The sequence below is a fragment of the Colletotrichum tamarilloi genome, assembly GCF_030869305.1.
Source record: "Colletotrichum tamarilloi strain Tom-12 chromosome Unknown Scaffold_138.1, whole genome shotgun sequence".
Taxonomy (NCBI): domain Eukaryota; kingdom Fungi; phylum Ascomycota; class Sordariomycetes; order Glomerellales; family Glomerellaceae; genus Colletotrichum; species Colletotrichum tamarilloi.
In genome coordinates this window covers 1,407-20,212 of record NW_026849521.1, presented here as the reverse complement: position 1 = coordinate 20,212, position 18,806 = coordinate 1,407, and the positions used below count along the sequence as shown (strand labels likewise).

The following is an 18,806-nucleotide window of genomic DNA, read 5'->3' as shown; positions in this document are numbered from 1 at the left end:
GAATCAGAAACAACGGCTACAGCAAAAGTCCATGAAGACAAATGAAGCTGACAAGTGGAGAGAGATGTACTTAATACTGTTTCCAGGCCCAGAGGAAATATCCAATCCTTGTGAGTCATCTCAGCCAACAAAATCCGTCACTGTAACTCATATGACGCAGACCATGGACAACCGGATAATTATGAGGAATGGAAAGATCCAGCAGTTGAGAGATACGCGGAGTACTTGGATAGAGAACTACCTCGAAGTCTTCGACTCCAATTGGACCAAAAGGCCAACCCAGGTTTTGAACGGCTGAGTGAGAGAACAACAAGCCAGCTTGTGGACATTGTCAGAGAAACCCAGCTTTCTTTGTTTTGCCAGTATACGTCCTCAGACCTGCGCCAGAGCGACGAGGAATCGGCGAAGACTAAGTCGACGGCAGACACGTCTGGCGAGAGATGCAACTTTCCGCGCTTGACTTTGGATGATCAAATGGAACTTGGTACACAAGATCCATCAAGTGCGAGGGCAAATGAATTTCTCAATTCCTCGGTTGGTACACCAACAACGTACCCATGTGAAGGGCATTGGGGCAGTACCATCCCTTCAGCTTCGGGATTCGATGGGGAACATGATTGGAGCTTCGACTGGGGCGAAGTGTTGCCGTCTCTCTTGACTGCTGACAACGGACCCTCACCAGAGCTGCCAACATATATCGCCGACTCGCGGCCACTTCCCTCTGACCTATCAACATCTCTTGACACCTTTGAATCGTCCGAATCTTGGTGGCTATATTTTACGCGCTTGGATCAGAGGGATCAGTTGAATCAGCCTAACGAAGTGGGCAATACCGCAGTTGGATTGGCGAGTTGTACAGGGGGTACCACTAGTTCCGCTGAACCTCAAAAGCCTGAAGTGGGGGATAATTGGGTGTCCGTCATTGAGCAACAAGATAGTAGTTGATTGCAAGTAGAATATGTTCGGTCTTGGTTGTATACATCAGAGCTCATTTTAAGAACAACATTAGATGATCGAAATAGGAAGAATGACGTCAGATTATGATTTCTGGATTATGCAACCACTACGTACCTCGAGTTCCTGAGTTCTACCTTAAGTACCAAATAGACCGTGATATTCATACAATTACTACCGTAGCCGCCTCTCCTGAAAGATTCTTGTCTCCGAACATGATCTGATGAGGCTGGCCGTTTTCACGCACCATAGCGATGGCAAGGAGCGTAGTGGAATTGTCAGCCGAACTTCTTCGTAAAATGACCGGCCAGCTCATGCCGTCAAGAACCCAGACCTCATCCCCAAAGTGCGCAATACTCGTCGTTGTAATCACTCTTTGGCCGTCCGAGCTTGAAAAGGACTTCCAAGGTAGGAATCCGTCATGGCCTCTGTCGATGGCGCTTCCGAGAATATCAACCTGGGTTCCCGCAGCGACGAGCACTCTCCTCTCATTCCCGTGTCTGTCTTCCAAAAAGTCCAGAGTGGCTTTGGAGCTCTGACTTGTGCCTGCGCTGCATGCGGACGGTAGCTCCAAGGCGTCGATGAACTTTTGCCTCTCGATATCCTCCCGCTTATCCCAGTCTGGAACCCATGACGGGAGTGAATCTTTGCCTTCGGGAAGGTCTCGACGGTGTGCCGCCGTGCCTGCTTGTGCCAAGATATCGAGGCCCGCGTCCTCGTGCACCACAATCGCACGAGCCACGTCGATGAGCACCGCCTGGATGCTGTAACTTGGCTCGTACCGGATTGGCACTTCGTTCTCGAGGTTGGCCAGTCCGACAAAGGCATAGAACTTGTCTTTTGGCTGTGAGGTCTCGGTGTTTCGTGCGTGCTGAAGAAGATAAGACAGGTTGATCTGATGCTTTTGCCTTTCCCATAGCTCTCTACCCTCGATTACCCTGTTGACGAGTACTCGACTAGCGTTCGTTGTCCTTAGTCGCTGGACATGGTAATCCATTCCTACTAAACTTGTTCTACTTCTCAACTTTTGCGTCGTCCTTGTCTCGTACCCGGGACAGCAAGGGTAGCGAAAAAAGCAACAGCCGAGGGTCCAAGGTACAGCGTACGCCGCAGCTTTTAGTACATGGGCTGTGCAAACGCATGAGGAGACGTAACAGCGGAACACATTCCAGGGTTTACCAGAGAATGGATCATCATAGAAGCAGATAGGACAGCACTCACAGGCTGCCCTCAATACGTTGCGAAGATGGTCTTTCATGGGCTTGATGCTGGCAAAGATTCTGTACCGATGCATGATGTCATCAGCCTGATACCGTTTTTGCAGCGACTCCTTGCATGCGTTGACGGTTTCCAGTTCCATGAAAAGAGACAGGATAGGATGGAGCTGGCTCCATGGCATGGATACCTCGTCAGAGAATAGGAAGAAGACATCCGAGGCGACAATGAATTCCTGATAAACCCACGAGCGGCTCCACCAAGAGTGATTGATCACACGGTAAATGTCTTCCCAGGAATCTGCTGGCCATTCTGGATTTACCCTATCTCTCCATCTTCCTGAGAGGTTTGGCTCTGGTGGCGGGTTCTCGTAAAGCATGTTTGATGATGGCTCGTACCCCTTCGTCGTCCTCGCCGCCGCAAGACCCGTCAGCCATTCGAAAACGGGGCGAAGGTTCTTTTTCACCGGCATTGACACGTATACATGTGTAGCGCTCCGGTAGATCTCGCGCATAAAGTTGACTTGGTGCGACTTTTCTGGTAAATCGCTCTGATTGATGCAAATCTGGTCGACCCAGAGTCGCAGAGGCTGGTTCGGTGATCCTTTCTTCCAGAAGCTGGCAGCGTTCTCGATTCCTTTGGCGAGATTGGAGAATATGTTCATCTTTATGCCCTCGATCCAGACCGGCACTGTGTCCTTGGGGTTGCCCGAGTAATACGAGATGGCGCAATATTTCCCGGCTTTTGCTAAAGAAATCGAATGGATCATGCGGTGCTTGTTGCCCCCAGTGAGATCAACATCGAGAAGTCAAATTTCTTCATATTTCTTGTCCAAAGGTCGATACTTAAACTTGGCGTAGAAATCTGAGTTTTCAGGCGTGTAAAACTTTGTAAATGGCGCAGGTTTGGATTTAGACTGCTTGGTCCGAGACTTTGGAAGCCTAGGCTCCGATCGCTCCATGTGGGATCAGTATGGAAAGTGAAGACTCGCTAATCGTCATAAGATGTCAAAGAGAAAGGTCTCAGAAGTGAAGGAGATCCAGAATCGGGATCAAGAGAAGAAGGTGGTGAACTAGTGAATTAGAAAAGCTAAGTCTGGCTGCTCGGGAGCTGTGTGGGAGCCAGTGCACTTGATCAATGTTATCATACGACTTAGTTGACTTGCGAGGTTGCATCTCTTTGGTTAATCTTCCCGCGTGTTTTCTGAACCCTGCATGATCGCGGCAAGCTGAAAGACGGCGGCAAGAGTGAGCGGATTGATACGCTGATAGTCCGCCTCTGGAGTTAGACCTGCAGTACCCCATGTTCAAGCTAATCTTCTCTCGGACAGCCTAGCCTGGACCAATACCAATACCGCCTTGCCGCCTATCTCTGTTTCCTTGGCGCGTCGTCCCGCAGCGTGGGGTCAGCCAGTGTAAAGGTCACCTTGGAGCGATACAAGAGACTGCAAGACGTTTCTTCAACTGTCGGCAGGAGATCACGCAGGTAAAGTGGAATATGGTGTCGAGAGCTGGAGCTGCTGAACGAGGATACTTCGTACTGAAGCGCTGGCACCCTGTCACTTAGCTTGTTGTGACCCCTGTGCTGGAAGCCTCAGCTTCGTTCATCATTTGACTTGAGGTATGTACCCCAAAATGTGGCAGACCCTTGATGTCTAAATTGTCGACGAAGGGGTCGCAGGCGTATTCCCGATACAATTAACTGCAGCGTTCATTTGAGGTTTCTCTCAGACACAAGCTGCTCAGAGACATCGCTGGGGTGCGCTGCTTGCCCGTGTTCGCGTCGAAGCGAAGACCTCTTGCCGACCACGACAACGATTATTTTGATCTGTAGCTACTAGATCTCCTTTCCAGACTCCAATGCGAGCTCCCTCAACTCTGCCACAGCTTCCTCCTCCCTGCCAATAGGAACAAATAAATGATCATGATAGTACCCACTGACAGGATTTACTCCCATTCCCTTGGTGGCCAACCTTGTTGCAATAACAGCCATGAACCCCACAGCCTCGAGGCTCGAGTGCACGTTGAGGGTAATCATCTTTGAGGGGAACGCATAATCCCATTTACGGGCTGTCGCGATATCGAGAGTGGTGATGAGGGTGACGCCTTCGGACTCTCTAAACAGTAGTTGAATCTCAGAGAGGGGCGGTAGTGGGGTTTCCGCAGGAAGGGTGACGAAGACGAAGGTTTCCGGGTGAAGGACGGTGGTAAGGGTTGAGAGGAGGGTCTGAAGGGAGGTTTCGCCGACAGAGGTCGTCATTTTGAAGTTTTATGTTATGGTTTGATTGGCTTTGATGTATCCAAGGTAAGGTGAGCGAATGATTGGGCTTTATAGGCACTTAGACTGAGAACCCTTCGCAGAGCGATGTCGAAGTCTTGGCCGTGATGGTTTGGAAAAGCGGGGTGGAGGGGCACTATCGACAAACCTTTAGTCAGCAAGGGCGTAGGGGCTTGAAAGATGTCAAACAAAGAGACACTAAGGATGTCAAAAACAAGCGTACGCAAAATCAATCGATTAATACAATTAAGCAAGCCTGCCAGAAACTCCAACTCCCTAATTAATAGACCGGGAACTCATCGGAGTTTCTGTTCGTTGAGAGACACGCAGCGCTTGCTATACACCAAGTAAAACTTTTGAGAACCTTCAACTAAAAACATAACAGATGCTCGCCTCAAACCCAAATTTTTGCGTCGCAAAACTAATACGCAGCTTCAGTCATCTCAAATGAATCGACAATAGAACAAACGCCAAAACACCCGCCCCAAAGAAAATAATCAACAACGCAAGAATAACAGCCCAAAACGTATTCCACTTTCTCTTCCTCACCCCCGCAGCCGCCAGCTCCCGCCGGTATCCCGCGACATCAAAGGACTTATCACTCTTCAGCGAGCCCCGCGAGCCGGGGCGCTCCGTGTATCGTACTTGGTAAGGCGACATGTACCCCTGCTTCTCGTACATGGGCAGCGTGAAATTACTCGAGCACACGCCGGAGCAGGCGAGGCCGTCGTGGCCGTAGCGTTGGTAGTGCAGGATGCGGGCGAAGTAGGTCATGTCTGGGACTGAGGGGGCCGTGAAGGTGTAGTTTAGGTTGTGGGTGAAGATTTTGGAGGATGGGGTTGTGGATGTGGATGTGGATTTGCGTGTGAGGCTGTTGTTGCGCTCGAATTCACGGACGAATTTTGCTTTGGGGGGTAACATTTCTGCGGTATTGAGTTGGTTTGCGTTTGGACGATTGGTAGGAGGATGGATTTGGTATGCTGGTGAGGAAGACGTGGAAAGAATTCAGGAATTTTATCGGGAAATTAGATCTTTTGATAGAATTGGAGACTGGTACGGATTGCGAGAAGAAAAAGGGGCTGGGAGGGCCTGTTTTTTGATATTCGTGTAGGACATGTTGGCGGGTTGCGGGCTGGTGTTGCACGCATGCGGCCGTTTTTGTGTTACCTCTCGTGAAGATGTGATAATGCGATGTTGTTGCGGGTGGGTGCGGCAGTTGGTGGGGGGTTTTGGAGTTGACTGTGGAATGATGCGGATGCGGCCTGTTCATGAGAATGAATGCGGATAGCAAAGATGTTGTACCACGTCAGTCACTCTTAGCTGCATTTAAAGCGTTCATCGAAGTAATAGATCTTCTGAAGTAAGGTAATCAAGGTGATAATGAAGAGATGCCTTGTACCTTAGTAGACGATAATACATCTATGACTATATGCCCTCAATTGAGCAACGTGATATGACCTGAAGTCGATAAAGAAGCCTGACGGCACTCCTTAACATTCAGTAACAATTATTCCATTCGAGTCAGCTTGAATTGCTGCCAGGCTAAAGCAAGCTTAAAGCTGTGTTCAGCGAAAGTGGCCCACGTGTATGCGCATGCGTCGAGCTAAGAGATGAAATTGAATCCCGTTACATTCCAACGCCCCGCCCGTTTGTCTACCCAAACCTGGCGAAAGCAAAGATAAATCTACAACCGACAAAAGAAAACCGCCGCGACTACCGGCAAACGACTGGAACATGCGCCAAAACGCCCTCCTCTAAATCTTGTGTGAGTGGTTCTCAAGCGCCATACACGCATGCGATGCCTCAATCCATAGCTCGCACAGCTAACTTCATGCATCAACCTCATCCTCTTCTAAGAATCCCAGCCCGCTGTCATACTTTCTCCTCTTTCTCCCCGATGACCGCCGCGCCAAATCCCCCGCAAGCAGGCCTCTCTTCGCCCCGGACTCTGACCCGCCGATGGTTCCATTATCCGGCCCCGCACCCTCCGCTCCGGCCTCATCCTCCGCCCCGGGTCCCAGAAACTCCCGGCTCATCCCAACAACCCTCTCCAGCTCTCCCCTCATCCCCTCAATAACCCCCTTCGCCGCCTCCCTCTCTCTCACCATCTCCCCCTCCAACCCCCTCTTCTCAACCCTCAAATCTTTGATCCCCTCATGCGCAGCCCTCAACCCAGCATTCACCCTCTCCAACTCCTCCCTCAACTCCCTAACCCTCGCATCCCTTACCGCCAGCGCCGCACCACCTCGCCTCGTCACCTCCGCAACCTCCTTCGTCCTCGCTTCCTCCGCCTCAGTAAGCCTCTTCCGCAACGACCGGCCCTGCGCCACCGCGTCCGCGAGCTTCGTCTCCAGCTTCGCTATGACGTCTTCCTTGGCGCGCAGAACCCGTCTCCCAACCTCAACCTGCGCGTCCTTGGTCGCCATGGCGTCGCGGTTCTCGCTTTCCATCTTGCCTACGACGCCTTCCAACTCGCTAATGTCACGCACGTACCCAGCCACCGCGCCCTTGAGCCTCTCGACGCTGACTTCAAGCTCGCTCACGCGGCCCTCCTTTTCTTGGAGTCCCTCCCTCGCTCGTTTGAGCTCGCTTTCGAGTTCACCCATCACGGCGACCCGCGCACCCAGTTGTTGGCGGAGAGAGAGCTCTAGCTCGTGGTACTCGTCTATCGACGCCTCATCCTCCTTTGCGCGTTTCGCGAGGTCGCGTAGGCGCGTGAGGAGAAGGTCAAGGACCTCTGCGCCGCGGGAGGAGAGGGGGAGGGTTATTTCGCCTGGGGTGAGGTACTCAAGCTCCAGGCGGGCGGTACGCAACGCGGCGGAGAGGGAAGTCACGATCTCGGCGCCGTCGGAGCCAGGGAAGCCTAGGGCGCAGAGGGATCCGTTGAGGTCCTGCAGCGCGGCGGTGCGGTCAGAAATCGTGCGTAGGAGGCTTGCGATTTGCGTCTCGATTGTAGCGATGGAGTAATCCGACGCTGTGTCTTCCGGCGGAACGGCGGAAAGCTTCTGGGATAGTCGCTCGGTGAGAGCAGAGTACGAATCCAACGTGCCGGTGAGCTTCGACATCTCTAGTCTTAAGGAAGCCAACTCCTCTTCGAGCCGCTGCTTTTCAGGATCAGGGAGGTTCGCTTGCACACCAGTGTCCGACGGCGCTGAAACCACCACTCTCTGCTTCCCCCGAAGCGAAGAAGGCGTAGCAGGCCCAGCCGCAACAGGACTCGTCAGCGGCGGGGTCAGGAACGAAGATCTCACCCGGGTGGGCGTACTACACTCCATCTCCGCCATCGTCGCCTCCCCAAACACCGTCTCATCGGCATACTGCACCCTCTCCCCGCACACCGACTCCGCCTCGACGGTATCCGTCTCCATAAAGTCGTCGGCGAACGGGTCCCGCGCCGCGAGCGTCCAGTCAAAGCAGCTCTTCTGCCTCGCTGACGCCGAAGATCTGTCCGCTAGCTGGCTCCTGAGGTCATCAACCTCCTTCTCAAGAGCCCAGATACGCTCTGTGTCGAGGATGATGGTAGCATTCTGCAGCTCGTAGATCTCCGCGTCCTTTTGACGGAGTTGGTCGCGGAGAGTCTGGAGCTGTTCCTTTGCATGCTTTGCGCTGGCGCGCTTCTCGGCTGTGATGGTGTTCATTTCCTCGCTGAGGCCGTTGCGGCGGATGCGGCGCTGGACGCGGCCTGAGAGGACTTGACGGAGGGGGAGGAAGTGGACTTCGCCGCTTGGAGGCAGGTCTGTTGCTGCGCCGGAGGGTGCGTTTGGCATGGAGTGACGGCGGCGTGAGGAGGATGATGATGATGGGGTGGGTGCTACTCCTCCTCGGGATAGAGATGTGCGGTTGATCATTGGTGTGAGACCTGTTGAGAGGGTGCGGGTTGTTCGTGGTGTTGTTGATCCTGATGGCCCTGGGTCTGAGAAGCGTACTCGGCGTTTTGGTGCTTTGCGCGGTGTTTGGGATTGTGCTGGAGCTGGTGAAGGCTCATGAGCGGGTGCGGGCATGCTCCGGCGTGTGCGCCGTAACGCGATGGGCAGGTCGTCGTTGGTCATGGTGAAGTCGCTGGACGTCCTCGGTGGTTGAGCACAGAGTACTCTGATGATACGGGTTTAGAGGAGGGGGTGAATGCGCATGGAAGCAGGCAAAGTCGCGATGTTCCTGTGCCAGAACAAGACTTGGGGATAATTACGAATGAACACTCCCTTCAATAAGATCAAGGTATCGTTGAACTCTGTATCGTGTGTCTCGTATGCCAATCCACTCCCTTCCTTTCATACCTGATAATCGATGAGCATGTTGTTGATGCCCAGATGGAGCTATTGTTTACACACTTCCTATTCCAGACTAGCGGCTGAAGCTCACCCCCGGCATTGGACCCACCTTTACCGGCCCCGCCCGCCCCGCGCTCCGCACCCGCGCGTTCAGCCAATCGTTCCCGTCCCAGCCGCGGTCGTCCCAAACAATTCTCGGCCAGGCCTGCGACCGTCTCGCGTGTTTGGCGGCGTTCCTTATTCTCATTGTTCGCATCCCTTTCTGCCACTCTCGAGACGCGACTGACGCGGTTGATGATGGCCCTGGGCTCGTGAGGTCGCGATTGGGTTCTTTCGGACGCGATCATTGGTCAGAGCTTACAGCTAGGGCCTGTTCTTGTTGCCGTTAGACAGTTATGCACTCACTCATGACAACGTTCTTCAAGATTTGAGAATGGCATCTGCCTGAGAATATTGGATCACTAGCTTGTTGCCATGGCGAGCTTTGCGATCCTAACTATCATGTTCCTTGATACTCATAGCGATAGCACAGGTAGCTCCAGAAAAGCATCTTGCAACAAGACGCGAATGTTGTTTTCTCGGTTCCCTTATCCCCCTGCAGTCCCCATTCCCACTCTTGGACCCATGTCCACGCCAAATCAACGGCAGTCGACCATTGGATGCCACCCTGCATCTCGGCCCGCCCTCTGCATCTACTTTCGCTTCACAAATCTCCACCACACTCACATCCCACCTCTCACGCACACAATTTTCGGCTGCTGCATGCATATTTGCAAATTCTGGCCGCTGCTTCAACAAGGTCTGGTGGTGTAGTTGGTTATCACGTCAGTCTAACAGTTCGAGAGATTCATTCTCCCGTCTGCCACACTGAAGGTCTCCGGTTCAAGTCCGGGCTAGATCATGCCATGGGCGATTGGTTTAGTGGTATAATGACCGCTTAGCATGCGGTAGGTCCTGGGTTCGATTCCCAGATCGTCCATTATTTTTGTCTCTTGCTCGTCATAATGTGCTGGAGGTGTCAATAACTTTTTTCCTATAAACATATGGCGGGCTTACTAGCCCTGGGGTACTCTTGATGTATCTGGGGCAAAGAGGTGGATTACATGCTTAGTGTTAGTATTTATATCAAAATAGGTGGGTCAAGGCCAACGATTTTGGTGGTGATGAAGTGCAAATGAACCGGCGGTGCGCTGACATCGCGGAAGGAATAGAGAAAAGGTTGAGTGTGTGGCAACGATTTGATGTATCTATCGACCGTAGGTGGCCCCTGCGGCGCTGTCAACGCAACATTAAGCAACTGTCCAATCTCGAATCGGGTGTCTGCAACTCTTAACTCCAGGCCTTATCTCATACCATCATGTGATTCAATTAGGTGCTGCAGGCTCGGCTTCTTATTGAATGATGACGTCGAATAGTAGAAGAAAGTTTGCTGTAGCAGGATCCCGACCAAAACTCTGTGACACACCTCTTCTGCAGACTCAAAGGCAATTCAGATCCGGCATTTGATTTAAACTATCGACGCTGGAGGGCCTCCTGCATTATCAGCAAAGCATTTCTCATCACTACACACCACATCTGGGTCTCCGGAAACCTCAGGGGACGAAGGGAAGTTGGCTCATGGACGGGGATGCTCAGTCGTGGAGGCCTTCATTGGTGAGGGCCCTCATTCGTGGGCCAGCTTCCTTTCGTCCTCCCAGGCTTTCGCCATTCTGTATGTGCGAAGATTTGAACTATCCTCGGCTGATTCTCCAAAGACTTCATCATTGCAATCATATTGATCGTACAACACTCAACGACTCCATTTTCCGGATCACAATTGTCAACTTAAGAAGGGAAATCGCAAAAAATGGCTCTCACACCCCGAATGGAACCCTACGCCCGCCTCCGTTACCGTCTCTACGAAGCTCTCCTCCTTCTTTTCATCATCCGTCCCATCGTCGGCCCACATGTCGTCTCCCAGCTCGGAACTTACACCACGCAGGATGTTCAAAGACGTTTCTTCAAAAACTTGGCATTTCTCTGCGACTACAGAAAGGGAGGAAGAACTGCAACTGCCATCGCCGTCGAGAACCGTTATGACTGCTACGTCTTTTGGGTTGCTTCAAACGAGGGCGCTGGAGATAAAGTAGTGGATTTCCTTGAAGATGTACTCAAGACCTTGCGCATGTTTTGTGAACCGATCAACGAACTGGATCGCGCCACAGCGGAGGAGGCATTGCTAGTTCGATGTGCTGCGTTTGCCTCTGATCGACTCCGACAGGAAGCTAGAATTCTTCGTAATTCTGCTAGAAAGTGCCGTCTTTCTCTGGAAGATAGCGACGAGGAGATCGGTCAGTCATCCATTATTCCTCGCAGGCAATAATACCTACGGAGACTAAGGTTTTACGAATTCTAGATGCCCGGGTTGTCAAGTGGCTCCAACAATTTGAGAGTATGTCTTCCCATGCTACTCTGTGTCGGTCAGCATACCGCTCGCGAAACGACGAGGAGATGCAGCGCATCGAGCAGCTCGGCCAAGATACCGAAAACGACCTGCGTCCGGAAAAGCTTATCGAGACGTTTCGTACAGTCAGACACATGGTCGGCCGTCTAGCTGCCCGTATCCGCAGTATCAACCAGCTCCTCGATGACTGTAACCGTATGGAAGTACTTCTCAAAGCCTACCAAGTTGCGGCAGTCCAACGTCCCATTAGCGCGCCAGTGCCAGAAGCGGATGCGCACACAACGTTGCCACGTATCCTGAACCGCATTCTACCCGAGACAAATGTCCAGCATGAATCGTGCCTGGACGTCCTTCAGCGACTGGATACCCAAGTCAAAATTGAAGACCAGATCCAGGACAAGTTCAAAGAGGGTGCACTCGAGCCGTGCGTCCACGCAGAGGTCCAGATGCTTCATCATTTCTATGACAGCGGAAGGAGGTACTTTTCGAATGACCGCTACGTCGCCTGCAGCAAGCCTGCGTGCGTTGGCTGTGAGTCTTATGCCCGTCACCATCCCGCTAGGGTCACTCTGCTTGACGCCCATCAGAAGGTATACCCAAATTGGGGAATCGTGAATTTGGTGGGCGGAAAGCAGGACCCTGGCTGGATCAATCAGCGGAAGATCATCAACGATGTTATTGGGGACTTGAAGGCTATGGTGATTGATCGGCTGGGCGAGCTACATGCGACGACAATGCAACGTCCGGACTCGTTTACGGAGATTACTGCGTCTTTGGTTGGTGAAAGTGAATCAGGGTCGGAGACGGAGGGAGCAGATGATAGTGACGCCGGCCCATCTAGTGAAGGTAAGCGCCCTGGGTATTCTATGTGATGCAAAGCAAGAGTCCGATCGGCTGACATGATATGTTGCTTCCTCAATAGTTTTCAGCTTGGACAGCGCTATCGAACTACTGGATCTTTCACCCGAGTCTCAAGGGGCGGTTCAGGTGGAATATGGATCCGGGGACATTGAAAATCTCGAGAACGGTAGTACGCTCCAAAATAACGAAGACGAAGATGAAGATAGCGGCGGTGCTCAGCTTTGATGTAGCAGGGACTAGAAATTTGACGCCAAACGAGTGTGTTTATATTCCTGCTATCTCCCTTCCGCACTTATTGTCTGTGTTGATTTTTTTACATGTTTGAATTTTCAAGTTTTTTCTTGTTCTTTTTTGTTTTTCCAGCTTCAAATCAAAAGAAAACGTCTTGCAGCACAAGGAGCCTGTAAAATATAAAGTGCATGCTTAAAGCTTCGGTCGCATGGGTTTCGTCTGTACCATCTGCTGTGATGTCGTCTTGGACTTGATGTGCTTGTTCAGATTATCCATTTTGGAGTAATCCTTTCCACACCGGCACTGGTAACGCGGCCGCTTGAAATGAGTATCGTAGTGTTTCCTCATATCTCTCTGCCAGGCCATTCGCTTCGGGCATACCGGACAGATCACAGGTGTGCAATGGGTCCTGAAATGCTTCCTGACCAGATCATTATCATTAGTCCAACTGAGTAGTATTTGTTATTTTTGGAAGAGCTCACCTCCTAGCGCCAGGTGTGGAAAACAATATGTCACACCCAGGCCGAGTACAGAAGTAGACTCCATACCAGGAGTTTTCATCGTTCCCTAGGGGTATATCCTCCTCTTCAAACTCCGTCTGCGTGGTCTCTTTCCCTTCCTCAACGATGGGAAAGTCAACCGCGTCCTTTGGGAATACCAAGCCAATGAACGAGTGTGTTGATAAGTTTTGATCGTCAATCACTCTCGAACGATCCGGTTCAGTTCCAAACAGGGGGTACTGGCTGTGTCCCGAGCTTCCGCCCTAAAGAGCATTGGATGCACTGGGAGTGCCGCAGCCCGCCTGTGGACTGACCGAACCGCCCGCGGGCAATTCTGAGGACATCTGACAGTAGACTTGGTCGACAGAGAGCGCATCAGCATTGAAGTTCACGTGCTGAGCGGGCTCGGGCTGAAGGCCAGACATGGTCTCCTGCTTGGGATAGTCGTCTTCGGAGAGAGCAGTGAGGAACTCAAATTCCTGGCCTTCGTCAAAGGCCATCTCATCAAGGACTGGCAATTATCAGTAAATCATTCTTGTAGACGAGTTCTGGAGCGTAGTGCATGTAACCTTGGTCTTTCCCGTCTTCAAAGTAATCCATCATCGCAAACTTCTCCAATCACTTTCCACAACTTCAACTCCTTCCACCTTGCCGAGTGCTGGAGTTGGCTATTTGCGCTATACATCTAAGGCGTTCTTATACCGACTGCTGCAGCCCATATCACGTCTCTGAAGCTGGATTTCACATGAGAAAGCTTGCCTATAAACATGAGATTGAGCCTTTCTTCTGTTGAGGTAAAGAGGGGATAATGTTAAACGTAAATTTGACGAGCAATCAGCAAAGGCTGCTATTGTAGGATTGTGCCAATAGGATTCCCGGCGTATCCCATACTTCCGAGACGCATTGTGTTAATTGAAGGCTCCCAGTAGGCTACAGACTTCCTGCTCCAATTGGCTGAACTACCTTTCGGTACTTCAAAGTAGCAGAAGTCATGACGTTCACGGGAGTTTCATTTGCAACAGTACTTTGGGTAGGCTAGGACTAATATGAGCAATGCTACTGTGTATTACATGTGACAGAGATAAGGAGTGCCGACGATCAGGCCAAGGTTCATCACATGGTCAAAGTCTAAATGCTAGCGGATCGATTTCCGGCAGCCCCGTACTGACTTTCAGAATCGAAGAATATCACCAACATTGAGGACAGAGACCTGTTCTGGAATATTGACGCATGTTGCTAGAACAGAGCGGCTGAGTCGGAAATGGCATTTCGCTTACGCCAAGCCCAAATCGGGCGCAAGAATCATTGCCATATTTCCTCTTAGCAGTTATGTTGATGATCTATAGATTGAAGTCGGACTTGGCTTACATCATAACATGCAAGCAATTTGATAGATGAAAACAAGGCGGACATCTCCAGCGGGCTTCAGGACACAAAGACTAAACCACATATCATGTCTCTTACTAATGCATGTTCATTGATCATTACACCTACGGGTATCATCATCGTCACAGGGTCAGGTAGACGTCTATCGGTTCTGGTCAATCCAATCCTGCACCATGCCCCGGTAGTCCATCGGCGTGTAGCTCTCAAACAACTCGGCCCACATGCCGTCCTTCCGCGCCGTCTCCACCCCGACATCGCCGAGCAACATATCCCAATACGGCAATTGATCGAAAACCAGATCCGGATAACACCGACCGTGCCCGTACGGCGCCCTATGCTGCGCCCACCGCTGGAACAACGCCGTCTCCTCAAAGACGCGGCCCGCGCGGCGGTCGACGTCAAAGTTGGGGATCCCGTTTTCAAAGTACGCCAGCATCCAGAGGCACTGCACCTCGAGGCGCATGATGTTGGCGAGGTTGCTGAAGGCGCCGAGGAAGACGAGAGAGCGGTCGTCGCGAGCGGCGAGGCCTGGGGGAGCGATGCCGCGGTAGAGGCGCCAGGGGGTGTAGGAAACCTCTGCTGACGCACCGGGGTTGAAGGACTTTGTCTTTGAGGATGTGGGGCTTTGGAAAGGGCCGTCTAGGAGGCGTGGGAAGCGCGCGCCGATGGCGGCGTCTGCCTTTGCGTTTGCGTCGTTCCAGAATGCTTCTTGTTTGAGGCCTAGAGATGTGGAGGGGATGCCGAGATCGGAATGGAGAGATGCAGGTTCGAAGTTGATGGTTGGCTTTGCTGAGAAGCCGGTTGATGTGACCAAGAGGTCGGCGGAGATGCTTGAGCCGTCGGTGAAGTGGATATTATGGTCGGATAGGTGATCGATGTCTTCGCGGTAGATTTGGACCGTGCCGTTGCGGACATACTCGAAGAAATCGTCGTCGAAGCTGAGGATACCAGAAGCAGTGCCGTACCTGTGGAAGGAATGGGATTAGTTACCAAGCTATTGACAACCATAATGAGCAGCTAAGCTTACCAGAACATGTTCTGCTCCGGCTGCAGCACCTTCGTCTTCTCGTCCGTCTGGTATCCGCAATCATTGATCGTGTCGTGACGGATCAACTTCCAGAAAGTCTTGCTCAACACGCGGCCCACAGCGCTTTCATGCAGAAACCGTCTCACCCATGCGAGACCTGAGAAGTCAGGAAACACGCACGGCGACATGAACGCGCAGATTCTCCTAGTCACAAGCCTTTCGCGCCAGACCTTGAACGGCCCGAGCTGCGTGAACGCCGGTGCAACCCACACAGGTCCGCGGCCGGAACGACGAATAAGCCACCGGACCTTGTGGCCTGTAGATGCAGCCAAGTGGACGGCGTCGTAGGCGGACTTGCTCCCGCCAAGGACTGCAACGGTCGTGATTTAGGGAGAAGAGAACAGTTCTGCTTTGGGACCAAGATCGGAAGAGTGGATGATGGGAGCGTTGAAGTCTTCGGAGCCGGTGATGTCGGGCATGTGCGGTACGGTGAGAACGCCAGTCGCGACGATGAGCCGTGTGCAGGTCACGGTCTTTGCTTCCCCGTTCTCCTCAACGTCGACATTCCATTGCCCCTCATCTTCTGGGCGAGTCACCCGTACGACCTTTGTGTTTAGCTGGATCTTGTCCCAGACGTCAAAGTGCTTTGCGTATGCGACAAGGTACTCATGCATGACCTTGCCAGGAACATGTTCGCCGATCTTGACCCCGAAGCGCTTGGGGTCCATAGGGAAGTCTGAGAAATCGATCGCCGAGACAAGGTTGTTCGTCTTCAGGTTCGGGTAGATCTGCTCTTTCGACCAGACACCACCGACCGAGGCGCGGCCATCGAGGATGAGTATCTCGGCGGCTGGGTCATGCTGAAGGAGTGTCTTTGCAGCGCAGAGTCCGCTGGGACCTGCGCCGATGATGAGGGTATCGATTGTGGGCGCCATGATATCTGGCGATGCGATCCACGACTTGGGAAAGATGGGAATCATGAAGATCGACAACAGAATTGAGGGGAAGGGAGACGATTGCCATTTAAGTTACGACCACTAGGGTGATTGCAGCGTGCCACACGCCACCAGATAATCTCCAAAGGGGAACACGGCGGGAGCGGCGTATCCCCCGACCAGTCGGGAGAGTTTGGGCATCGCTGATCTCCTGAACTCTACCATGGAGATTGTTTTCCAAACAGGCCCAACTGAGTTTAGATAGTCAGCCCTGCCCGGCAAAAATGAGTAGGGGTATTCCGCACCCACACGTTAGGTATCCCGCACCCATACTAAGCTCGTTCGAGGAATTAGTAAGAAGAAGTAAGTAGCCGCCACACTAAGTAGCTCTAGCCAATTCTAGTACCTAAATAAATCTAATATTAACCTAGGTAACGTAATTATATAATTATTATAATACTTTTTTATTAACTATATATATATACTTTTATATAAATTTAACTACCCAATTCCTACCTTTTTATATTTCCCTTAAGCTTTTTTTAATAAATTTAATAAATAATTCGATTAATAGCCTCTTTATAAAGGTCCGGTTATACTAACGAGACCTCGGGTATAAGGTAAATAAATTAAAGTTAAAGAAGTAATAAGACGGCTCCTTATTTTACTTAGATCTTATGTATAAGTATAGTAATAAGCCTCGGTTATTAATAGTAAAGTAGTAATAAATAATAACGTTAAAAACGGGCTACTTATAAAAGGCTTGTATATACTAATACCCTAACTTACTTAATAAGTATAAAATAAATATAATATATAATAAGTATAACTACGAATTACTAGTAGTAGAATTATACTTATTAAGCTAGGTTTTTTATAAACTAAGCTAGTAAAACCTTAGTAAAAAAACAGTTAGTATAAAAGTAGAGTTATTATTAATAACTAAAAAACTTACCTCTACTTATATTACTACTTAAATACGTAATAATTTAAGTATACTTATTTAATAATAAAATATTAAAAATACTTAAAAAAAAATATAGTAAGAGAAGTATAGCCTACTCTCCTCTATATAGATCTTTTTATAAGAGCTTAACGTAAATAACGATATAGTATTTTTAGTAGTTCACCACAGCCCCGTAACGAGTAAGATTAATAGTATATTTTAATTATACGTATAATACCTTAAAATATAAAAAAAAAATCCTAAATTACTTATAATAAATAATACTTATAAAATAAGTAATTATATAGCTAAAAGTTATTAAAACTTACTAATTAAATAGGTTAATTACTTTAATATACTACTCTTTTAGGTTAATAACATAACTTCTATCTATATTATATTTAATATAGCTTTTTACTTTATATTAAATAAAGACGTAAAAACCTTTAAATAAGCACTAAGTTAGTTAAAATTAGTATATAAAAAAAAAGAAATTTTATAGTTAAAAGTAATTATTACGGACTTCGATAATATATTAAAAAAGGTAATAAGGGCAGTATTTCTAGATATATTATAATAAATCTATTTATAGTATATTTTTAAAAATATAATATTAAATATTAAATAGAAATAAGATAGGATATATAAAAGAGAATCCGTAGCTATTTAGAATCCTTACGAAGCTACTTTTGAGCCTCGCTTAATAGCGCTAAAAAATCCCTTACTTAGTACTAAATTCGTTCTATTTAATAAGTTACTAAAATAATTAAATAGCTCTAATTAGTCTAATTTTACTAATATAGTTTTAATAAATTTTTAAAAATTAATTAACTAAGTAGTAATTATAAAAAATAAAGATCTTATAACTAGCCCGCTAAGTCAATTTTTAACTTATAAATTACCTTAACTAACGTAGCTTATTAATAATAATTTAGTACCCTTACTTAATTTACTAATTCTACTACCTTTATAACCCTTAATTATACTAATTCTACTATTAAATTCGTATAAATAAACGCTTAATAAAATTCTTAAAGCTTAGTATATATATATTTACGCTAAGACTAAAGAGGATTTTAACTATTACTAAGCTATATTTTATAAAATCTTTAATCCTACGTAGCTACGAATCGTTTCTTATTTTAAAAAAGTTTACGTACTCTTTTATAAACAATTTTATACTTATTACATTAATTACTTACAGAATTATAATATTAAAATTACGTTATATATAAAGTTTACTTATTACGAGTTAAAGTTATATTTATATAATTAGCTCGCTAGCCTCTACGGCCTCTAACTTACTATAATTAAAATAATTTATATAAAATAGTTATAATTCGAAGAAAAAGTAAATAAGTAAAAATATTATATTAAAACTATTTACTTCTATATACTAATAATATAAAAACTTTTATTAATAATCTCTTTTTAAATACTTAATAAAATTTAAAAATAATACTATATTACTAACGAAGTCTTTTATAATTAGTCTTATATAAAGCGCTTATTACCCTATAGTAGTACTTTCTTAAGCTAATAAGGCCTACCTTATTACTATAACCTTCTTAACTATCTTAAGTTAAGTAACTTAGCGCAGCTATTTATAAAAAACAATATTAACTATTATTAATAGTTAGATTAGGATCTAATACGTTAATATTAACTTTTTTATTAAAAAAACCTTAACTAACGTTTTTTACCCTATTTTAACTTAAAATTATTACTTTATAAAAAGTAACTTATAAGCCCGACCTAGACGT

General features: G+C 48.3%; 8 protein-coding genes across 8 annotated transcripts; 1 reads left to right on the top strand and 7 right to left on the bottom strand.

Annotated features, from left to right (window-relative positions):
• Nucleotides 1–1,117: 1,117 nt before the first annotated feature.
• Nucleotides 1,118–2,938, bottom strand: CTAM01_14876 (uncharacterized protein; the record flags this gene model as incomplete). Its single annotated transcript, XM_060530875.1, has 2 exons — nt 1,118–1,905; nt 2,176–2,938. The coding sequence occupies 2 exons, from the start codon at nt 2,936–2,938 to the stop codon at nt 1,118–1,120; spliced, it is 1,551 nt and encodes a 516-aa protein (XP_060374539.1).
• A 1,067-nt stretch (nt 2,939–4,005) lies between these two features.
• CTAM01_14875 (uncharacterized protein) lies at nt 4,006–4,428 on the bottom strand (the record flags this gene model as incomplete). Its single annotated transcript, XM_060530874.1, has 1 exon — nt 4,006–4,428. One exon carries the CDS (start codon nt 4,426–4,428, stop codon nt 4,006–4,008), a length of 423 nt encoding a protein of 140 aa, XP_060374538.1.
• Nucleotides 4,429–4,507: 79 nt separating this feature from the next.
• CTAM01_14874 (uncharacterized protein) lies at nt 4,508–5,367 on the bottom strand (the record flags this gene model as incomplete). Its single annotated transcript, XM_060530873.1, has 2 exons — nt 4,508–4,582; nt 4,996–5,367. 2 exons carry the CDS (start codon nt 5,365–5,367, stop codon nt 4,508–4,510), a joined length of 447 nt encoding a protein of 148 aa, XP_060374537.1.
• A 908-nt stretch (nt 5,368–6,275) lies between these two features.
• On the bottom strand, nt 6,276–8,495 carry CTAM01_14873 (uncharacterized protein; the record flags this gene model as incomplete). The annotated part of the gene is made up of 1 exon (XM_060530872.1): nt 6,276–8,495. The coding sequence occupies one exon, from the start codon at nt 8,493–8,495 to the stop codon at nt 6,276–6,278; it is 2,220 nt and encodes a 739-aa protein (XP_060374536.1).
• A 2,065-nt stretch (nt 8,496–10,560) lies between these two features.
• Nucleotides 10,561–12,243, top strand: CTAM01_14872 (uncharacterized protein; the record flags this gene model as incomplete). Its single annotated transcript, XM_060530871.1, has 3 exons — nt 10,561–11,044; nt 11,110–12,003; nt 12,080–12,243. 3 exons carry the CDS (start codon nt 10,561–10,563, stop codon nt 12,241–12,243), a joined length of 1,542 nt encoding a protein of 513 aa, XP_060374535.1.
• Nucleotides 12,244–12,441: 198 nt separating this feature from the next.
• On the bottom strand, nt 12,442–12,874 carry CTAM01_14871 (uncharacterized protein; the record flags this gene model as incomplete). The annotated part of the gene is made up of 2 exons (XM_060530870.1): nt 12,442–12,670; nt 12,732–12,874. Coding segments are annotated over 2 exons (372 nt in total), but the record flags the coding sequence as incomplete, so codon positions are not given.
• A 138-nt stretch (nt 12,875–13,012) lies between these two features.
• On the bottom strand, nt 13,013–13,249 carry CTAM01_14870 (uncharacterized protein; the record flags this gene model as incomplete). Its single annotated transcript, XM_060530869.1, has 1 exon — nt 13,013–13,249. One exon carries the CDS (start codon nt 13,247–13,249, stop codon nt 13,013–13,015), a length of 237 nt encoding a protein of 78 aa, XP_060374533.1.
• A 1,028-nt stretch (nt 13,250–14,277) lies between these two features.
• Nucleotides 14,278–16,142, bottom strand: CTAM01_14869 (cofactor FMO1 FAD enzyme; the record flags this gene model as incomplete). The annotated part of the gene is made up of 3 exons (XM_060530868.1): nt 14,278–15,100; nt 15,163–15,532; nt 15,581–16,142. The coding sequence occupies 3 exons, from the start codon at nt 16,140–16,142 to the stop codon at nt 14,278–14,280; spliced, it is 1,755 nt and encodes a 584-aa protein (XP_060374532.1).
• Nucleotides 16,143–18,806: the final 2,664 nt, after the last annotated feature.